The following is a 16,307-nucleotide window of genomic DNA, read 5'->3' as shown; positions in this document are numbered from 1 at the left end:
GCCATGTGATTGTCATTTGAATGTCATTTTTTAAAGATGATCTGGTATATGGACAGAAGGAGGAAATTTTTTTTCTGGCACTGCCATAAAAATTCCTTCATTTGACTATCCCGTGGTTTTTGGATTTCTTTCTTAAAAGCTTACATTCTTCCAAGGATAAGAGGAAAATTATTTTAATGCTGGGTAAATGAACAAAAAGTATGTTTTCCCTACAGCAAAATCATTAACATACCAAGGGAAAGATGGCTTTAAAATATCTGATGAATCCTAACAGTGACCCTGAGAAACAGGCGACCACACCAGAAAATGACCTTTGTGCATTACAGACGAAAGAAACTAGGGATTTTTCAAGAACAATTAAATAACTCCAATTTTAACTTTTCACCATTTCATGGTTTTATGGGTATGTAGTGAGGCCGCTGGGGAGGAAGGCATAGGAGGGCGACACCAAATAAGAAACAGAAATCAGATTTCCTGATTTCACATTTGTCCATTTAATAATTTGATGCTTACAAATTTGGAGGAAGCAAGACCCTACTACCTGCTAATTTTAACCCTATCCCCCTAGCTCCGAGCGATTGCTTGAAATATCCATCCCGTCTTACCTCCTCTCGAAGTTAGGTCTGGCCTGGAGAAGAAAAAAATCAAGGAATGGGATTGCGGGGTAAGAAAGGAGGGTAGCAATGTGCTGTGTCCCCTAAGTCCCGGCTGAAACAGATGACTATTTGAATTTCCATTGAATTCACTTTAAATGATCACTTTGTTTTCATCTGGGCAGCCAGGGAGAACTAGAAACACTGTCAACGTTCCAAAGTTTCATCTGTAGTGTCTCACTTGTCTGTTCATTGCTTCTTAGATGTCAGTAAGGGTAGATGTAAGAATTTTTATTCCATTTCCACATAACTGGACTTTTGAGTTCAGAAGCATTTCTAGAATGATTTCCATCTGCAGTGACTACTTAACTTACCAATATATTTAGCAGTTAACAGGTGTTACATCCATTGCCTAAGTATCACCCAGATACTTTTAAAGCTTTAGTCTGTTTCAGTTATGAGAATTACTAAGTTTCTCTAGGGTCTTGAAAATATTTGTCTCTCAGTATAAAATTCCATCTTTTAGTGGCATGAAAAATTTTAAACGTTGGGAAGAGATCTGGAAATATATGGTTTTTGTGCACTTTAAAAAAAAACTCATGACACTATAGGAAGAAAACTTGCTCTGTACCAATATAGCTAGTTCCTACTATTTAAGATTAGCCAGATAAAGAAGAATAACTTCCAGAGGAAAAAAGAGGTATTGATAGAAGAAAATGGAAACAAAGGAAGGATGTGGAGATGGCTGGAGACAGGGAAAAGATGAAACCTAGTGATGGAAGAGAGGGACAGAATGAGAAAGAGTCTAGTGAATCCCACTTCTAGATTTCCAAAAAAGAACTGCTACAGTTCAGACAGGGAGTATACACACAGTGGAATTCATGCCTTTGACTCTCAACACTAGAAAGCGTCTCTAGATAATTCTGGAGCATGACACAGTTATTCCCCCAAGGCTCTATGTGTTTTATGGGACAAGATCTTGAGTCCCGTAAGGTGCTGAGAATGGACTGGAGATGCAGAAATGAAGGAGATCGCACGGCCAAACCGGACAGAAAGATGTGCTCCCTTCTTGGTGTATCAAGGTACATTTAAAAGCATATGCTTTTCAAATTTTAAATAATAAAAGATCATCAATTTCTTAAAAAACAGAAAAGCAGTTCGTTCTTTAGGGGGTAAATTACTGAATATTTTATTCGAGATGAAAATAATATAGTCCACCCTAGATTATTTTACTCACTGTTTTTAGTACTATTTCCTCAAACCATGTTCACAGCATGTAATTCATAATTGTTTAACCCACAGACATTTGACACCGAAAGTGTGATTTGCTCACTCCTATCTACCAAATGAAGTTTTTGAGCTGTTAAAAAAATTATTATTAGTGATTCATTTTACCTGTTTAAAATCTTACAGACTTTCTATTATACTCATATGTGTCATGTGCTGGTTTGATGACACAATTTCACTAACTCCCAAGGCTGCTTCATTTTTCTACATTTAATATCCAATCCAAAGAAAATTAATTTTTCCAGATAGCATTCTTTCACATGCCACTTACAAAAAAAAATGACTATAAAGAAAGTTCTATGCATGTTGGCGGATAATAATTCAGACCAAAGTGTCTGAACTGAAGAAACCTCTTTGCCATTACACTTAAGAATCTGAGATTTTCCTCCAATTTATCTTCTTATCATGGGTCCTTTATCCTTAGTGAAATCTACTTGCTTTAGTCCTTTGCCACGATCTCTACCATCATTTCCCAAAAAAACAGGACTAAGCAATTTCAGTTGAAACATGAATTCCTTACTTATCACAAGTGGCAATCCAAATATTGCTTTGTTAATCTCTGCTTGATTCCCTTTGCATCCTAAGGAACTTTTTCAATGAAGAAATTTTATCTAAAATTTTATTAATTGCCATGTCCATTGAGAAAACACCAATTTGACTTAAACATTTAACATATCAGCCCAGGGCTAGCAAGCAATATTTACACATTTAGAAGACGTTTCCATCTGGAGCCTGGCTTCTCCTTGATACTGTGAGTCCAGCATCAACGGCATTGGTCTGAGTTCCATACTTGGGGAGGTGCAGCTGCCAATCTGCCTCGTGCTAAACTTGAATTTAGGAACTAGGGCCTCCATCAAAAGGACAGGACCAATCACCAAGCATACAGCACAAAGCAATACTTTTCAATACTTCAAGCTCACAGATGGGAGACTAGTACAACATAGTAATACACACTAATTTAATTAAGGGATAATTATCATACATCTTCAGACTGGAACAAAAGTAACAAGTAAGGTTTGGGCAAAAGATGGTATTTCTTCCTATCTTTCAATATTCTGAAAAATTTACATGAAGCCCCCAAGGGTTTTTTTTTTTTTTTACCAAAGAAAAATCTTTTGTAAAACAATATGCAGTTCAGTCTTTGAATTATTTTAATCATGATTATAGAAACAATACATGCATTAGTATATAGACTGTAAATTGTATAAGCAATTTCCTTTGCATCTTAAAATGGAAGTCTGGGTGTCTAGGTCATGTCTGCTGTTATTTCTGATGGTGTATCTTCAGTGGCATTACTTGCTTGTCCTACAGATCTAAAGGCTGAGATAATTCTTTCAGGGTAACCTGAGTAGTCTTCAAGTAGAAACATGCTGCAGTTCATAGAGTTTTAGCTTTCAAAGATAATCACAACCAAAAAGATGTATTGAGTGCCACTATGTGTCAAAACTTTTCAGAATCAAAATAATAGTCCACAAAAAAAGTTACTGGGCTTTCTATTGAGAAAGTGCTCCCTTTAGTTGCCTGTCTTGAAGAAGAAAGGTTAAGTTAGTTTAAGAAATGGTTCTCTGGTCATGCATGTTTGTGATTTTATAAAGGTTGAACTGCCCAGGACTGGTGTAAGAATCATACAGCCCTGATTAACAGTGACATACAGCAAAGGCAAAGGAAACTACACCCAAACTGTCGATCTTTGAACCACCAAAGGGTAAAGAAAACAGAGAAGGCCTTGCCTTGTAATTTGCTAAAAACCAGGTTCCTCAAACTACACGCAGTGATAACATCCAGTGAACCTAATAGAAGTAAATCTTTGTTATGGAGCCTATTTGGTAAGAATGAAAAGGACTTATTCATTTCACTTCGGACCCTGGCTTGCGTTTGAACAGAAAATCATCCTGGTAAGAGCTCACCATTTGGTCCTGGACCAGCAGACCGCTTCAGTGAGGCAGCACTAGGCTGGCTAGGTTAGAGTCAGTCAGTTGCAGACCAGGTTGCTCTGCATGGCTGGCATTTGGAAGTTTCTGTGACAGGCGACAGGAAGGGATTTCATTCTTTAACTTGGTGGCCAGCCTGTGAGAGACAATGGGAGTCCTTCCCCCTGATCCATACTGTTCAATTGTCACGGAAGCTTGTAAACAGGAGCCTCCATCAGTTACCTCGGAGAGGTTTGAACAAACTAACATCATAACAAGGGTGTTTATGGAAAAATGCTTAAGCACTGAAGCAGAAAGGGCTTAGCACTGATCAGACCTCTCTTCCACCTTTATTCTTCACTGTTCACATTGAAATGCAAATATCAGCGCAGGGTTTCCACTGGCGTGCCACTCACAAATTGAAAAGCAGTTTTTATCTATGCAAATGTAAGCATGGTAATTGAAGTTAATCAATCAATGCTAGCTTTCACTAAAACCTTGAACATGATTGAATAAAGTAATTATCATTCAGCAGAAAATGATGAAGTTGTAGACAGCATGAACCTTATTAAAGGAGGATTTTGAGTCACAATGGCTTAATTTAGCTAACAGCCCAGCCTTAGCCCAAGCATACTACTCTTGCTGCCTAGAATTGTTTTATGATTAAAGAACAACACAATAAAGAAGGTGGGGGAAGGTGGAGGTAAGGGCGAATAGGGGTTCTTCTTATTTTTATAGTGCAGGATTACTAAAACGTCTTCGTCATGCTACAAGGGAAAAGCAATAATTAACATCTTTTTCTAGAAAATTCTGAATAGTTAAGTGAACAAAGATTGCTGACGTTTTTGATATGGCCAACAGTAACAAGGTGCTCTTAAAGCTATTGTTATATTGTTAACAAAAATGGATAAGATAAAGTGAGCACCTCAGAAGTCTTTGCAAAACAGATACAAAATTAGAGAAATATTTCCATGGGCAAAAGTAATCTATTAACATATCCGAAGTCAAATGCTAAACTTTTAAAAGTATGACTTCAAACAAAATTTTTTTAATTGATTTACAGACGTTTCAATAACAGAACATGTGCTATAGTCTGTGCAGCCTTTGAAATCCTTCCTTTTTCTGGAGTGCCATGTACTCAATTACTTGCCTTGGTTTATTAAACACTGTCTACCAGAAAGTGTTTTAATACTCCTTTCCCCCAGTTTCTTTATACTCTTATCTACTCTCATTTATGACTTAAATGGTTTTGAGGCTTTAAAAACAAAATTATTTTGTTTAAGCCAGAGTTGAAACACTGTTGTTGAAAAGATCATTGCAGGTAGCATAAGGGAAGTAATCCATCTCTGGAAAATGTAATGAACAGTTAGTGTGCAACATAATGTAAACTGATTATGGAGCGAGGCTCCATTTAGCTTTTCCCAATGTATTTTTGAAAAACAAGGTTAACTAGCAATATTTAGATTAGAGAAGCTCTGCAGGATATGGTGACTCTTAAGAACCTACAGTAATTCTATTGGATTCAATTAAATTGAAAAAATTAAAGGTCTCTAATCCAGCTAATATTATTGTACACCCTTAGGGAAGTCACTCCCTCCCCCAACTCCAGTTTGGTTGATGCATTGTGCATTTAGTTAATTTTGAATAACAATTTGTCGAATTAAACCTACATTCTCTGTCGGGTGGCAAAAAATACCTTTTCTACCTTTTCATTATTTTGGTGCTAGATAGCTTCCTCGAACATACATCTACATGTACCCAAATTTCCTAAAGCTTCAGTAAGTTTATCTACTTACTAAAGTCTCACTAATAAGTAGATGATGCAAAAATAAATTCCTAAATTTAAACAAATTTTGAATGGGTGGCAGTAAAAACAGTTCTGGGGTTTTCCCAGCACCTATTTCCTCTAAATGTAATTGTCCTGTCTCCTACTATTTAAGTAAAAGCCATCTCCCTATTTACTTACTATCTTTGACTGTATCCACGAAGCACGTAAGTATCAAGGCTACTGTGGCAAAGTGACATTAGAGTGCTGTACAAAAGCATTTCACTAGCATCAAGATGTCATTTTTATTTGGATAATAATGTGCATTAAAATATGATATTGATTGTTTACCTTAAATGCCCTAACAGCAGCAAATTAGTCTTTTCTGACCTTTTATGGTTATTCCCCACTGCAGGACCAACCCAGGACATAAGTTAATACATCTCATTTTCTTATTTCTACTCAGGTGTGAAACTGTAGGGATAGGAGTAATACTGTCTTTATTTATGACCCTTCATTTTCTGCAACAGCCAGGAGGTGATATATTTCGGATTAAAAAAGAAAAAACCCAGCTCCTAAGTAATCATGCAAATTAATTGCCAATATATTCACAAAGGCTCCAAAGTATACAGAATATTTGTCTCATGTTGTTTTAAAGAGGTGCTTTTAAAAAATTTTAACCCTTAGCACACATATAGAGTAATAAAACCATACATATAAAGTCATAAAAGCAACAGTAAATAATTTACTATCATATAATATATACAAGTCAGGGAACCTGACTTCCGCTAAAACGATTTTTAAATTTCTGGGGAAAGAGGATATTTGAAGTGAGAAAATTCTAAACAGTTTTATGTGTCTGTGTGACGGGTGCATCTGTACGTGCATATATTTTTTCCTAGTTGACCCATCCTGCTTAGGGTTCTGGTTTGACCACCATTTGCAGTCAGAACCGTGGAGGCCCAAAGAGCTGGCGGGCTCAGAAGCTGAGAATTATTAAGGCTGCTGTTTTACTAACTGCTGAAAGCACTACAAAATACAAAGTTTTGTTAAGGAATAGATTTCCCCTTCTCCCTTGCAAACTCAAAAGAAGACCTGGAAGTCCAAATACTTGTAAAATAAAATCTATTTGAAAGAAGCCAACACTTTATTTTTGTTCCAAGATCTGTTGCTCTCCAAGCTTCCCTGCGAAGGTTTTCTATTAATTGAGCTCTCGGTCCAATAGTGGGCTCTCTGCCTCTGGCCTTCCCCTGTCTACCATAGCTGTGATGGTTAAAAGCTTCTCTGGTTTGTCACAGAGTTTAATATGCACCCTACATAATTATGCAGGATTCACTGTGCTATCAAACTGCAATTCAAATTAGTTCAGGATTAAAGGCACAGAACAGTACTGCTTCCTTAATTGCATTGTACTGTGCTGATCACATTCAAATACCCATTACTCATTCCCTCTGTGGAGCAATAAGTCAGGGGGATTAATATTCAGGCAGGTGACAGGGCCAAGCCATTAAAAGGCAGTTATGCAGAAAGCATGGCTGGTTTTATTCACGTTAATGAAATCAGTGAAATGAAACTGTAATAGATTTATCAAAGCTCAGATGGATTTGCTGTAAATCAGTTTGATTCAAGCAATCAAACTGGACAATAGAGATAGTTTTCAGCTCTAGCAGTGGGTGTCAGAAAGCAGCATGTGAAAAGCGCTGATATTCTTCATGTATGGATTTGATATCCACCCCGTGCACAGGCCTATTCCCCAACCACGGCTGCTAATTTTTTTGTCTTTTGAACTAGGTGCCAGTGGCTGATAAAACATACAGCATATCATCTTAATACAGCACTTACACTGTTTTTATTCCTCATTTTTAAGTCCCCCAGAACATCAATTCTTCCCAATTGCTGGCCAAGAAAAAAAGGAAAGTTCCACAGAACACAAATTAGCATCGCTGCCCTTCTACTGCCCAGAAAAGGAATACAACTTTGGCCAGGGTGACTCTGCACAATTAACACAAATGTCTCCTCTGCACTCATGTGTGTGTGTGGGTTGGGGATGAGATCAGATCACAAGAACTGTTGGGCTAGGGCTGGAGGACCTCTAAGAAGGTGCAAATTTACTTTTGTTCTGGGTCTAATGAAATAATTTGGTATCCATTAGAGGGCAGCATTAGAACAAAAACTAAGCACAGCAAGGGCGGTATCCTCTGCAGATAGGAGCGAGCACCTTTGCGGAGGTAAACTTTCTTGATGCAGTAATATTTTCCAAGGGGAAAGCCAATGAATGAAGAAAGCGAAGTAATGGAGAAGAATGGCGCAAATCCTACGGTTAGAGAAAAATGAATTGCAGGAATAGCAGGTGCCAATTTAGCCTTAGGGCGTTTTCAGTCCATGCATTAACTCCTCTGCACTTCACCTTTTTGTAGGGTTAAAGTCGAAATACTTCTGTCTTGAGCTTAATGATCTCGAGTATTTTGCGGATGGTGTTTCTGAAGGAATTGCAATGAATTGTGAAATAGTGATCAGGGTTTTGTTTTCTTAAAAAGTGCATCATGTACTGTAGTTTATACTAAAACTACTCTAATTGGTTTAATTTTTATTTATTAGAAACAAATTGCTCAAGAACTAAAGTCAGTTTTTAATGATCCAAAACAGAAATAAACGTTCTAGTCTATTAGCGTCCTATATGGAATAAATCAATATTAAAGCTAATTAACCCTTTTCAAAGGCATTTTGTCCCAGGTTTTTATTTAATGGTTCAGTGCTGCTTAAAGCATGGATCAGGCTGGATAAGCTCCATTTAAAAAATGGCCCATTTTGAAAACAGTTTAGCAGCTCACTATAACGAATGTATTTATCAGGATAAACTTGACTTTTTCAACTGTGTAAATAACTGACCAGAGTTCCTCAAAGATCTGAAAATAAAATACAAATTAAGAACAGCAGACGAATCTGTCCTCTTAGCAATGTTTTAACATTACAGTAACTTATTTCATTCATTCATTCATTGCTTTTTAAAAATACCTATCTTCAGAAATATTTTCAATCTTTACTTTTGAGGATATTCCTAAGGGCTGAGGGAGAGAGTCTCCGTACACAATATTTCATTCTAGGTCATATGTGAAATGCAAACCTATGATTTGTCCTTTTGGGAAGAAGCCATGATTTTTTAATAGTGTTCAAACACATAGTGCAAAGCACACACCTTTCAGGACATAAATGACTACTTTGACATATGAAACCCAATGAAAATTATATACATTATTTAAGGAATTCAACACTCTTCCCCTTTTGTTATACTAGCAAATCACAGAGTGTACTTTAATATCAAGATACTTTTGAGTTATAAAATAGATTATGTATTTTGTACATGAATTAAATTCGTCACGGTACCAGAGGAATTCATTTGTGATGTTAGGAAATTCTGATTAGGCTGCTGTAAAATCAGAATTGTTTACCACAAGTGTCTGGATTCTGACTCTTACAGTCTTTCTAAACAAATAATGAAATGAATTGGGACTGGAGGAGGGGAAGAGTAATTTATGAAAACATGGTACACCATAATTTGGGGATTTTTCTGCAGTAAGGATGGCAAATGATTCATGGGACAAGCTGAAATATTTCTCACTGTCATTTCAATGGATCTAAGATTTACAGCTTCTTAACTTGGATAGGAAGAACTCTGTATGCACAAAATGAACTATAAATCAATTAATGATGGGGACAAAAACAAAACAAAAAAAGATTTTATGCAAAGGACAGGAATCTAACAAGCAACAAATTATAAAAAGAGAAATAGTGGCTATTTACACTAAGACCTTTGAAGGAAGGAGGTAATGGAGAGGGAACTGCTTGTTCAAAACAGGGCACTAGGGCAGGTTAAAGAAAAGTGACATGTTGATCGAGCTCATTACATTTGATTATCTACACAAACAGAAAGGTAGCTTTGAAAGCAAACTCTGATATGCCTACATTGGATATTTGAAAGAAATCACAAAAATAGTAGACCCAGTTTTATAGTATAAGGTTAAAACAAATAAAGAAACCTTGTGACTATGAAAAAGCAACCTCCAACTCAAGATTCTCTTAAACCCAAACTTTTTTTGTAGGCACCAGGGTCAAAAGAAAAAGAATATTTTTACAGCTTCCAAATGCTTGAGACACCACAATTAGGGAAATTGAACCTGGGCTCTATAGGAGTCACCTTTCTGGCAAACAAGAGCTGAGAAACTCTACTTACAACGCAAACCTGTGGGCTGGAATGGCCCAGAAACTGGTGGAACCAGTTGGATCACTTGCCGTGCTCTGGTCTCCAAGGGGGATACCATGAGGCTGATCCTCCAGTCTCTTCCACTGAAACATGATATGTTATCTACAACTACAGGATGCCTGCTTTAACCTCCACAGTTTCAGCCAACACCAGCGTGAATACCAGAAAGGAACAGGGAACCAAGAGCAGGGCTCGCTAAGCAACACAACTCGATGCCAAATGTAGAGAACATAGATGGCGCTGATAATTTTGCTAAACTGGTATTTTGCTTAGGTCAAATAAATCTTATTATTCTGGATCAGGTATTTAACAAAAAGCAAAGGTACTTACTGATTTTTGCAACCTCAGGACCTGCAGGACCCTCTCTGGCGGGCTTTGTGGTTCCCATACATCATGCTATGTGCCTGTATTTCACAAGTTTGGTAGCTAATTAGAGACCTACAACACGAAGTGCAGGCACTGAAGGCTTATTAACTCCACCTCCTAAATTCTTCCTATCAACTCAAAACTTGTGTTGGCTTCCTTCCTTCACAATCAAGTGTCATCAGGTGAAATTTGACAGCCGCGATAATGCAGTGTTGACACAGACTGCAAACTAGTCATCTGATATCTGCTGCCCTTTCTTTGATTACCATGCATTTTGTAATTCCAAAAACCGGGAAGAAGGCATTTTGACAAATTTTATGTTGACCGATTTTAAAGTGCTATCAAATCTGATAAGCTGAATCTAAAGAACAATGTTTAGAGCTGCTTATGTCTTCTTTTCCAGGCACCGAACAAACAGTTCATTGTTTCATGTCTGTCTGGGAGCCACCGCTTTGGGGCACATTATACCATTTCAAAGAACCTTCAGAGGCTCACGTGTGTCTCTGAGCACACAAAGCCAGGAGGGCAGCCCATCTATATGCTCCATGTACATGTGTAAATTAGAACTTATAAAATAACACGGCCATTATAAAATTTGTGTTAAAACTGATAACAGCTTTACTGATTTACTGACAATGAAAATATATAGCATGTTTTCCATCAGAGCATTTATCAACACTTGGCAACCCTGTACTAACTTGACATGTAAGATGATCAAAATGGATTATGTAATCTTTCCCATTCATTTCTATTGATTTTAGTTATGATAAAATTCATCAGGGTGCCTCGGAACGCTCAGTCTGAAAGGCTCTGGTTGACAAAAAAAAGAGGGGGGGTGGCGGTGGAGGGAGAAAGGATTTGACAGAGTTGTAATGGGATGGATATAATTTTAGAGCAGCATTGCACAAATACACAACCCATGCTCTCAAGGCTCCAGAAACAAATTAATACAAATAATTCTGGCAGTGTCATAAAATTATGCCTATGCAGAGATTTACTTTTGAGATAAAAATCACAAAATTCCAAGCTAACAATGAATGTGTAAGGGCCATGAAAAATAAAATTTGTGAAAAACATTTCCAAACTTTCTCTACAATTCTAGCAGTAATCAAAGTTATTAATTCTCTGACTCTAAGTAACATCAAAATGCCAGCAAATGGGCCATCTTAATCAGTTTTATTGATTCATGCTTTCAGTTCTTATTCAGTTAAAAACAAGGCACATTAAATACATCCTCTTATAGCTCTATAAATGCATGCAGCTCATTCTGTGTATCAAAAGTAATAAATAATGGTGATAAAACACCAAGACAGTTATAAAAATGACAACCCAGCCTCCAACATAGTATTTAACAGTCCAATCTAGAACAATAACCCAACACAATACATAAAAGTGCCACATATGAAAACATGCAGTGTGTATCTCCATTCCAGTACTGGGCCTGTACTTGCTCTTCTTTAAAAACACAGTAGGGCTTTTTAACTCCCTAAGAGGGGTTGACATAACACAAAACAGTGCAAGTGACAGTGTCACTGATTTCAGTACTATTACATTCATAGGCCAAAAATCATTACAAATACATAAAAAAGGAAATAAGGTCAATGATCATCCTTACAGTATGTTTAGTGAAAGCCAGATGAAATTTTTATTATTGTACAAAAGACTAAGTCACCTATTTTGAAAAAGACAAAGCAAAGCTAGAAACTAAAGCAGAATAGGGAATGTGCGTTTACTAGTAAAGGTCCTAAAGTTGCACTCAATATAAACTGATCGAAAGCAAGAATATTGCAAACAGCATTATGGATCTGAGGCAGACAACCTTGGCTTAACAAATAATCCAGCATTCTCACCATTGTTAGGATTGTAGTACCGGCTACTTAAAGGAGCATCCGGTTCTCCACCACAGATGGGGGTTCCTTCACCTGAATCCCCTTCAAGGCTCTTGAAATAAATCACTTGATGGTGAAAGACAATGTCTGCACACTCCACCCCCATCCCAACAGAATCATCTACAATCACGTTTATACAAAAAGAAAAAACAATTCTTTTCCACTTGGAATAGGCTTTGAAGGGACTCATTCCCCAATTTCTGTCCTCCTTTCCTGAAATCAGGTAAAGAAGCTGTGGAGGTTTAATTAAGAACTTAGGCAAAAATGCAGGGGGGGTGGTTATTCACAGTTAAAGACTTGGAACCAGCTCATTTCCAGGACTCTGGGATTGGTGAAGGAGTGCACGTTTTAGAGTCAGTAGATGCTAAGCAAAAGCAGATATGCTCAGAAGAAGAAAGGTGTGCTTTTGTCCTTGAAGGAATTTCACTTGGAGGCAAGTGTGCACGAACAAGGCCTGTTTTACAGACACAGCTCTGCCCAGGCCAGTCAGGTTAGAAACCCCGTCCCTAATGTAATGGACTCACGGAGGACACAGTCATCATTACCGTTGATCTAACTAAAAAGAGAGAGAGCGAGAGAGAGCGAGAGAGAGAGAGAGAGCAAACGAGCACAGATGTCCTACTGCGGTCCATCACCTGTGATGGTCTAAAGGACAGTTCTTCTATTGATTAAGAATCACTGGGGTCTAAACATTCTAGCCATAAAGGCATTTATTGTCTTGATAGAAAAACACTAAATCACAAAGCCACATGCTTCCATTATTTTTTCTTAAAAAATGCCTGTGTAAAAAATTCACACCTTGAAAGAAGAAAGTTCACAGTGATGGCTGGGAGCGTCACGAGCTCTATTTTAGGTTTCCGTTTAAGAAGTGGCAATCCATACTTCGTTTCAAAACAACATGGGTTGAGATGCATCTTCACTCTTTCAGGGCTGAGGGTGGCAGCTAGGTGAGTGAACCTCCAGTGTCTATATTATGACATACAGGCCCATACCCCATAGCTGAGGCATACAGATAATTCTATCGTGTTGACAGAAATAACAGCACAGAAGTGTTTTGTGTACCAGCTTAAAAAATGAAGACCTCAAGTCTGTGCAAGTAAACTTCCCATTAAATAAAGGGTTACATTTCCTATTAGGTACATACACAACACAACCTGATCTTAAATAAAAAAGTAGGCTTTTTTTTTTTTAACAAGAGGAAGCGCAATGAATAAATATTCAGATGACTGGTTAAAATGATACTAAAATATTGCAAAAGCATACCAAATTGGCCCTTTAAATTCAATGCATTATTAGTTAAATTTAGTGCAGACTGATTTTTGTTTTTTGTTATTTTTGTGTGTATGTGTGTGTATGGGGGTATTGTGTGGGTGTGTGTTGTGTTGTGTGGTTTTATTTTTTTCTTTTCCTTTTTGGTTGTTTGAGAACTTTTCCATTAAGTACAAAAGAGTAAAGGCTTTATGCAACCACAGTGACCTTGAATATCGCAATGTTGTGCCTTTTTACAATTAACTGTAATTGATGTTAGCTAAAGGCTATTTCTATCCTCTTTTACTATCTGTTTAAAAACACCCCCTCAAAAATGATGCAATAAACTAAGCAAAATGGGCCATATTTGACAATATCACATGCTCCAAGACTTAGGATTTGGGGATAGAAAATTGTGCTGTCATATGTGTATATATAAACACAGGTTTTTAATTCATTACTACTGTAGAGATCTGAGAAATTTAGTCACATCCCATTACATCCCACTTGCCACTTAAATGCTGGTTTTAAAATGAGAGAAGCAAGGATCTTCCTGGCAACTATAATAGTCAAAGAAAAACCAGCAGTGACTGGGTGGAAGAAAATGAATTGCTGAGATGAAACTATCACTGTAACTTCCCTCAAACGTCAACACTATCCTCATCTTACACCTGTGATTCTGGAAGCTTTCAGACTTTCTCCTTGAGACTTGCTCCTGCAACCAGATCTAAACTTTTTCTTCTCTTTCTAGCTTTGCCAGTCATGCTCTAGACATAAAAGGGTGCAGGATGGTTTGCATGAGGAAGGCAGACAAGCTGGAGGAAGAAGGGACTAAGAAGTCTCCAGAAACATTATCCTTTCAACAGGTCACTCTCTGCTCAGTTTCTTTTAAGAACAAATACTATCTACAAGCTTAATGTCCAGAGCTTTGTACATGTTACAAAATGTTTCCAGCTCCTTTTTTCAGTTTCTGCCAAAATATTTTATTTCTAGAACTGACCTAGAATAAATGAATAAAAAAGCAAAAAGGGGGCAGGTCCAGTTAACGGGTCACCAAATGGATGCAAAACAAATCAGTGTGCATGGACAATTAGAAAAAAAGATAAAAAATATGCTCTTTCAAAGTTAGATTGAATGGCAAATGCAAATAAAGGGAATACATCAACATCTTAAAGCTTCGGAATGTTCCCAGTGTTAAGAAAGGCAGCTAGCCATATCCACTATCCTGGAGTGTGTAAGTCATCTCTGATGGTTACAGGATCCTCTGCTGTTCCTGTGTTTGCTGGCTGTGCATTTACGGCGCAGACTCACAATCCTCCGCAACTTCGGTCCACGGGGATGGGCACTCTCCGGTCAAGGTTCTCTTCTGCAGTTTTCATTAGTATAGCAAGCCGGCTTCCAGACACCCTTCCTTTTTGAATAGCACTCATCAGCTTCAAGAGAAAATAAAGCAACCGATTCAGAAGACCGCCTAGCCTCTGCCTCTCCTCGCAGTGTTCTAATGATCACCTTTCTAGCAAGCAGAGGTGATTAGGTGCTGTCAAAAACCACCGCGGGTCCTACAGCTCAAGTAAGGAGAGTGGAGTTTTTGAACATTTCAAAAAGGGAGGAAGGGACAGGATTTCATCCTGCTGCAAAACCGACCCCTTTCTAGCAAGTTAGCTTGCCTCGTACGGCAAAGCAAATGCATCACACGTTTGGCCCCTTAATGTGTTCAGGGCACTTTTTTTTTTTTTTTTGAGCAACTCAAATATTATGTCTTTAATTCCATTTAAAAATCTTAAAAAGGAATCTCTGGTATTGAACAAATACCAACCATGACCTGCCTTTAACTACTCTTTTTTAGTGTTACTGTACTTGACAACTTCAAGTCCCCTAAATCCAAATTCCTTAAAGACTTTTTAAAGTAATTTACATTTAAGTCCTTGAAAATGGACCCAGAGATCTACCTTAAGAATTAAAAGCACTTCACAGTCCAGATTTTAGTTAATTCATTTTTATCCAATGGATAAAATCAGAATTAGTCTTGAAATTACATGTAGTCAGCAGGCAAAGACCTTTAATCTGGAAGGCACTTTGCAATTATGAGCGTGGGGATTTTTTTTTTCCGTTTTTAAGTTGATGTGGTTTTAACTATTTGCTTTTCTTGATCTCACTTCCCCCATCGTTTTTATTTATTTTAAGAAGAACTGATTTAGCCGTCCGTCAGGGAAAAAATACCTATAAATTCTCAAAAATATTTTTAGGGTTATAGTTTCTAGCCAAAGAGACACATTTCTTAAAAATATCTCTGAGTAACAGTAAGAAGCATCTGCCAAGGGGCTGGATCAGAATTTCATGACCTTATTAAAAGCTGTTTCACAAGCTATTGCTTATTAGAGATGGACTCCTACATGCAGAAGTGTCATTAGAGCCCAAATCTAAAAATAAAGTCATGAAACATTGCAATATCTATAGTGATGCCTCCACGAGGATTATTGAAAAACCACTTCTATATTAAAAAAGGTGTTTAATGGGATAAACATGGGCTCTTTAGTCTTTATAAAAAAACATCTTATTAAAAAAAAAAACCTGAAAACATACTTCACATTTGACAAACAGTATAACATGCAGAATGCTGACATCAAAAGACAGAACAATTTATTGTTTATTCTTTTGTCTCTGATTCCATGAAGACCTTCAAGGTTTATCAGCACTACTGAAAGCTGGGAGTTTTTCTATATACATAAACATTATGTGATGCACCAACCTTTAAAAGTTCAGTTTCTTTAAACATTATGTGTATCTTGAAACCATATTACAAGAAAAACAATAACATCTGGGGGTGAGTATAGTTCATGATAAATACGGCCAGCATTTTTTAAGTTGAAAAATTACACTGTGTATTTAGAAGCATGAATAGTCCCTTTCATTTAGCATTGGACAAGAAATAAATATTAAAATAACTGTACAAGGAAACCTGCAGATGGTTTGAATTATTTTCTACCT

The 16,307-nt window shown here is 37.2% G+C and overlaps 1 protein-coding gene across 3 annotated transcripts in view; it reads right to left on the bottom strand.

Moving 5' to 3' along the window:
• Window positions 1-11,343: 11,343 nt before the first annotated feature.
• Window positions 11,344-16,307, bottom strand: part of GPD2 (glycerol-3-phosphate dehydrogenase 2) — a 124,840-nt gene continuing 119,876 nt past the window's right edge. For all 3 annotated transcript variants that reach the window (XM_017652905.3, XM_017652904.3, XM_036996026.2), the window contains one exon: window positions 11,344-14,752. In XM_017652905.3, coding sequence (XP_017508394.1) covers window positions 14,627-14,752 — 126 coding nt within the window. In that variant the 3' untranslated portion in view covers window positions 11,344-14,626. The remainder of the gene's footprint in view (window positions 14,753-16,307) is intronic.

This window comes from Manis javanica, chromosome 7 (genome assembly GCF_040802235.1).
Source record: "Manis javanica isolate MJ-LG chromosome 7, MJ_LKY, whole genome shotgun sequence".
Taxonomy (NCBI): Eukaryota; Metazoa; Chordata; class Mammalia; order Pholidota; family Manidae; genus Manis; species Manis javanica.
The sequence above is the reverse complement of the archived record's forward strand: the minus strand, read 5'-3'. Positions and strand labels throughout refer to the sequence as shown.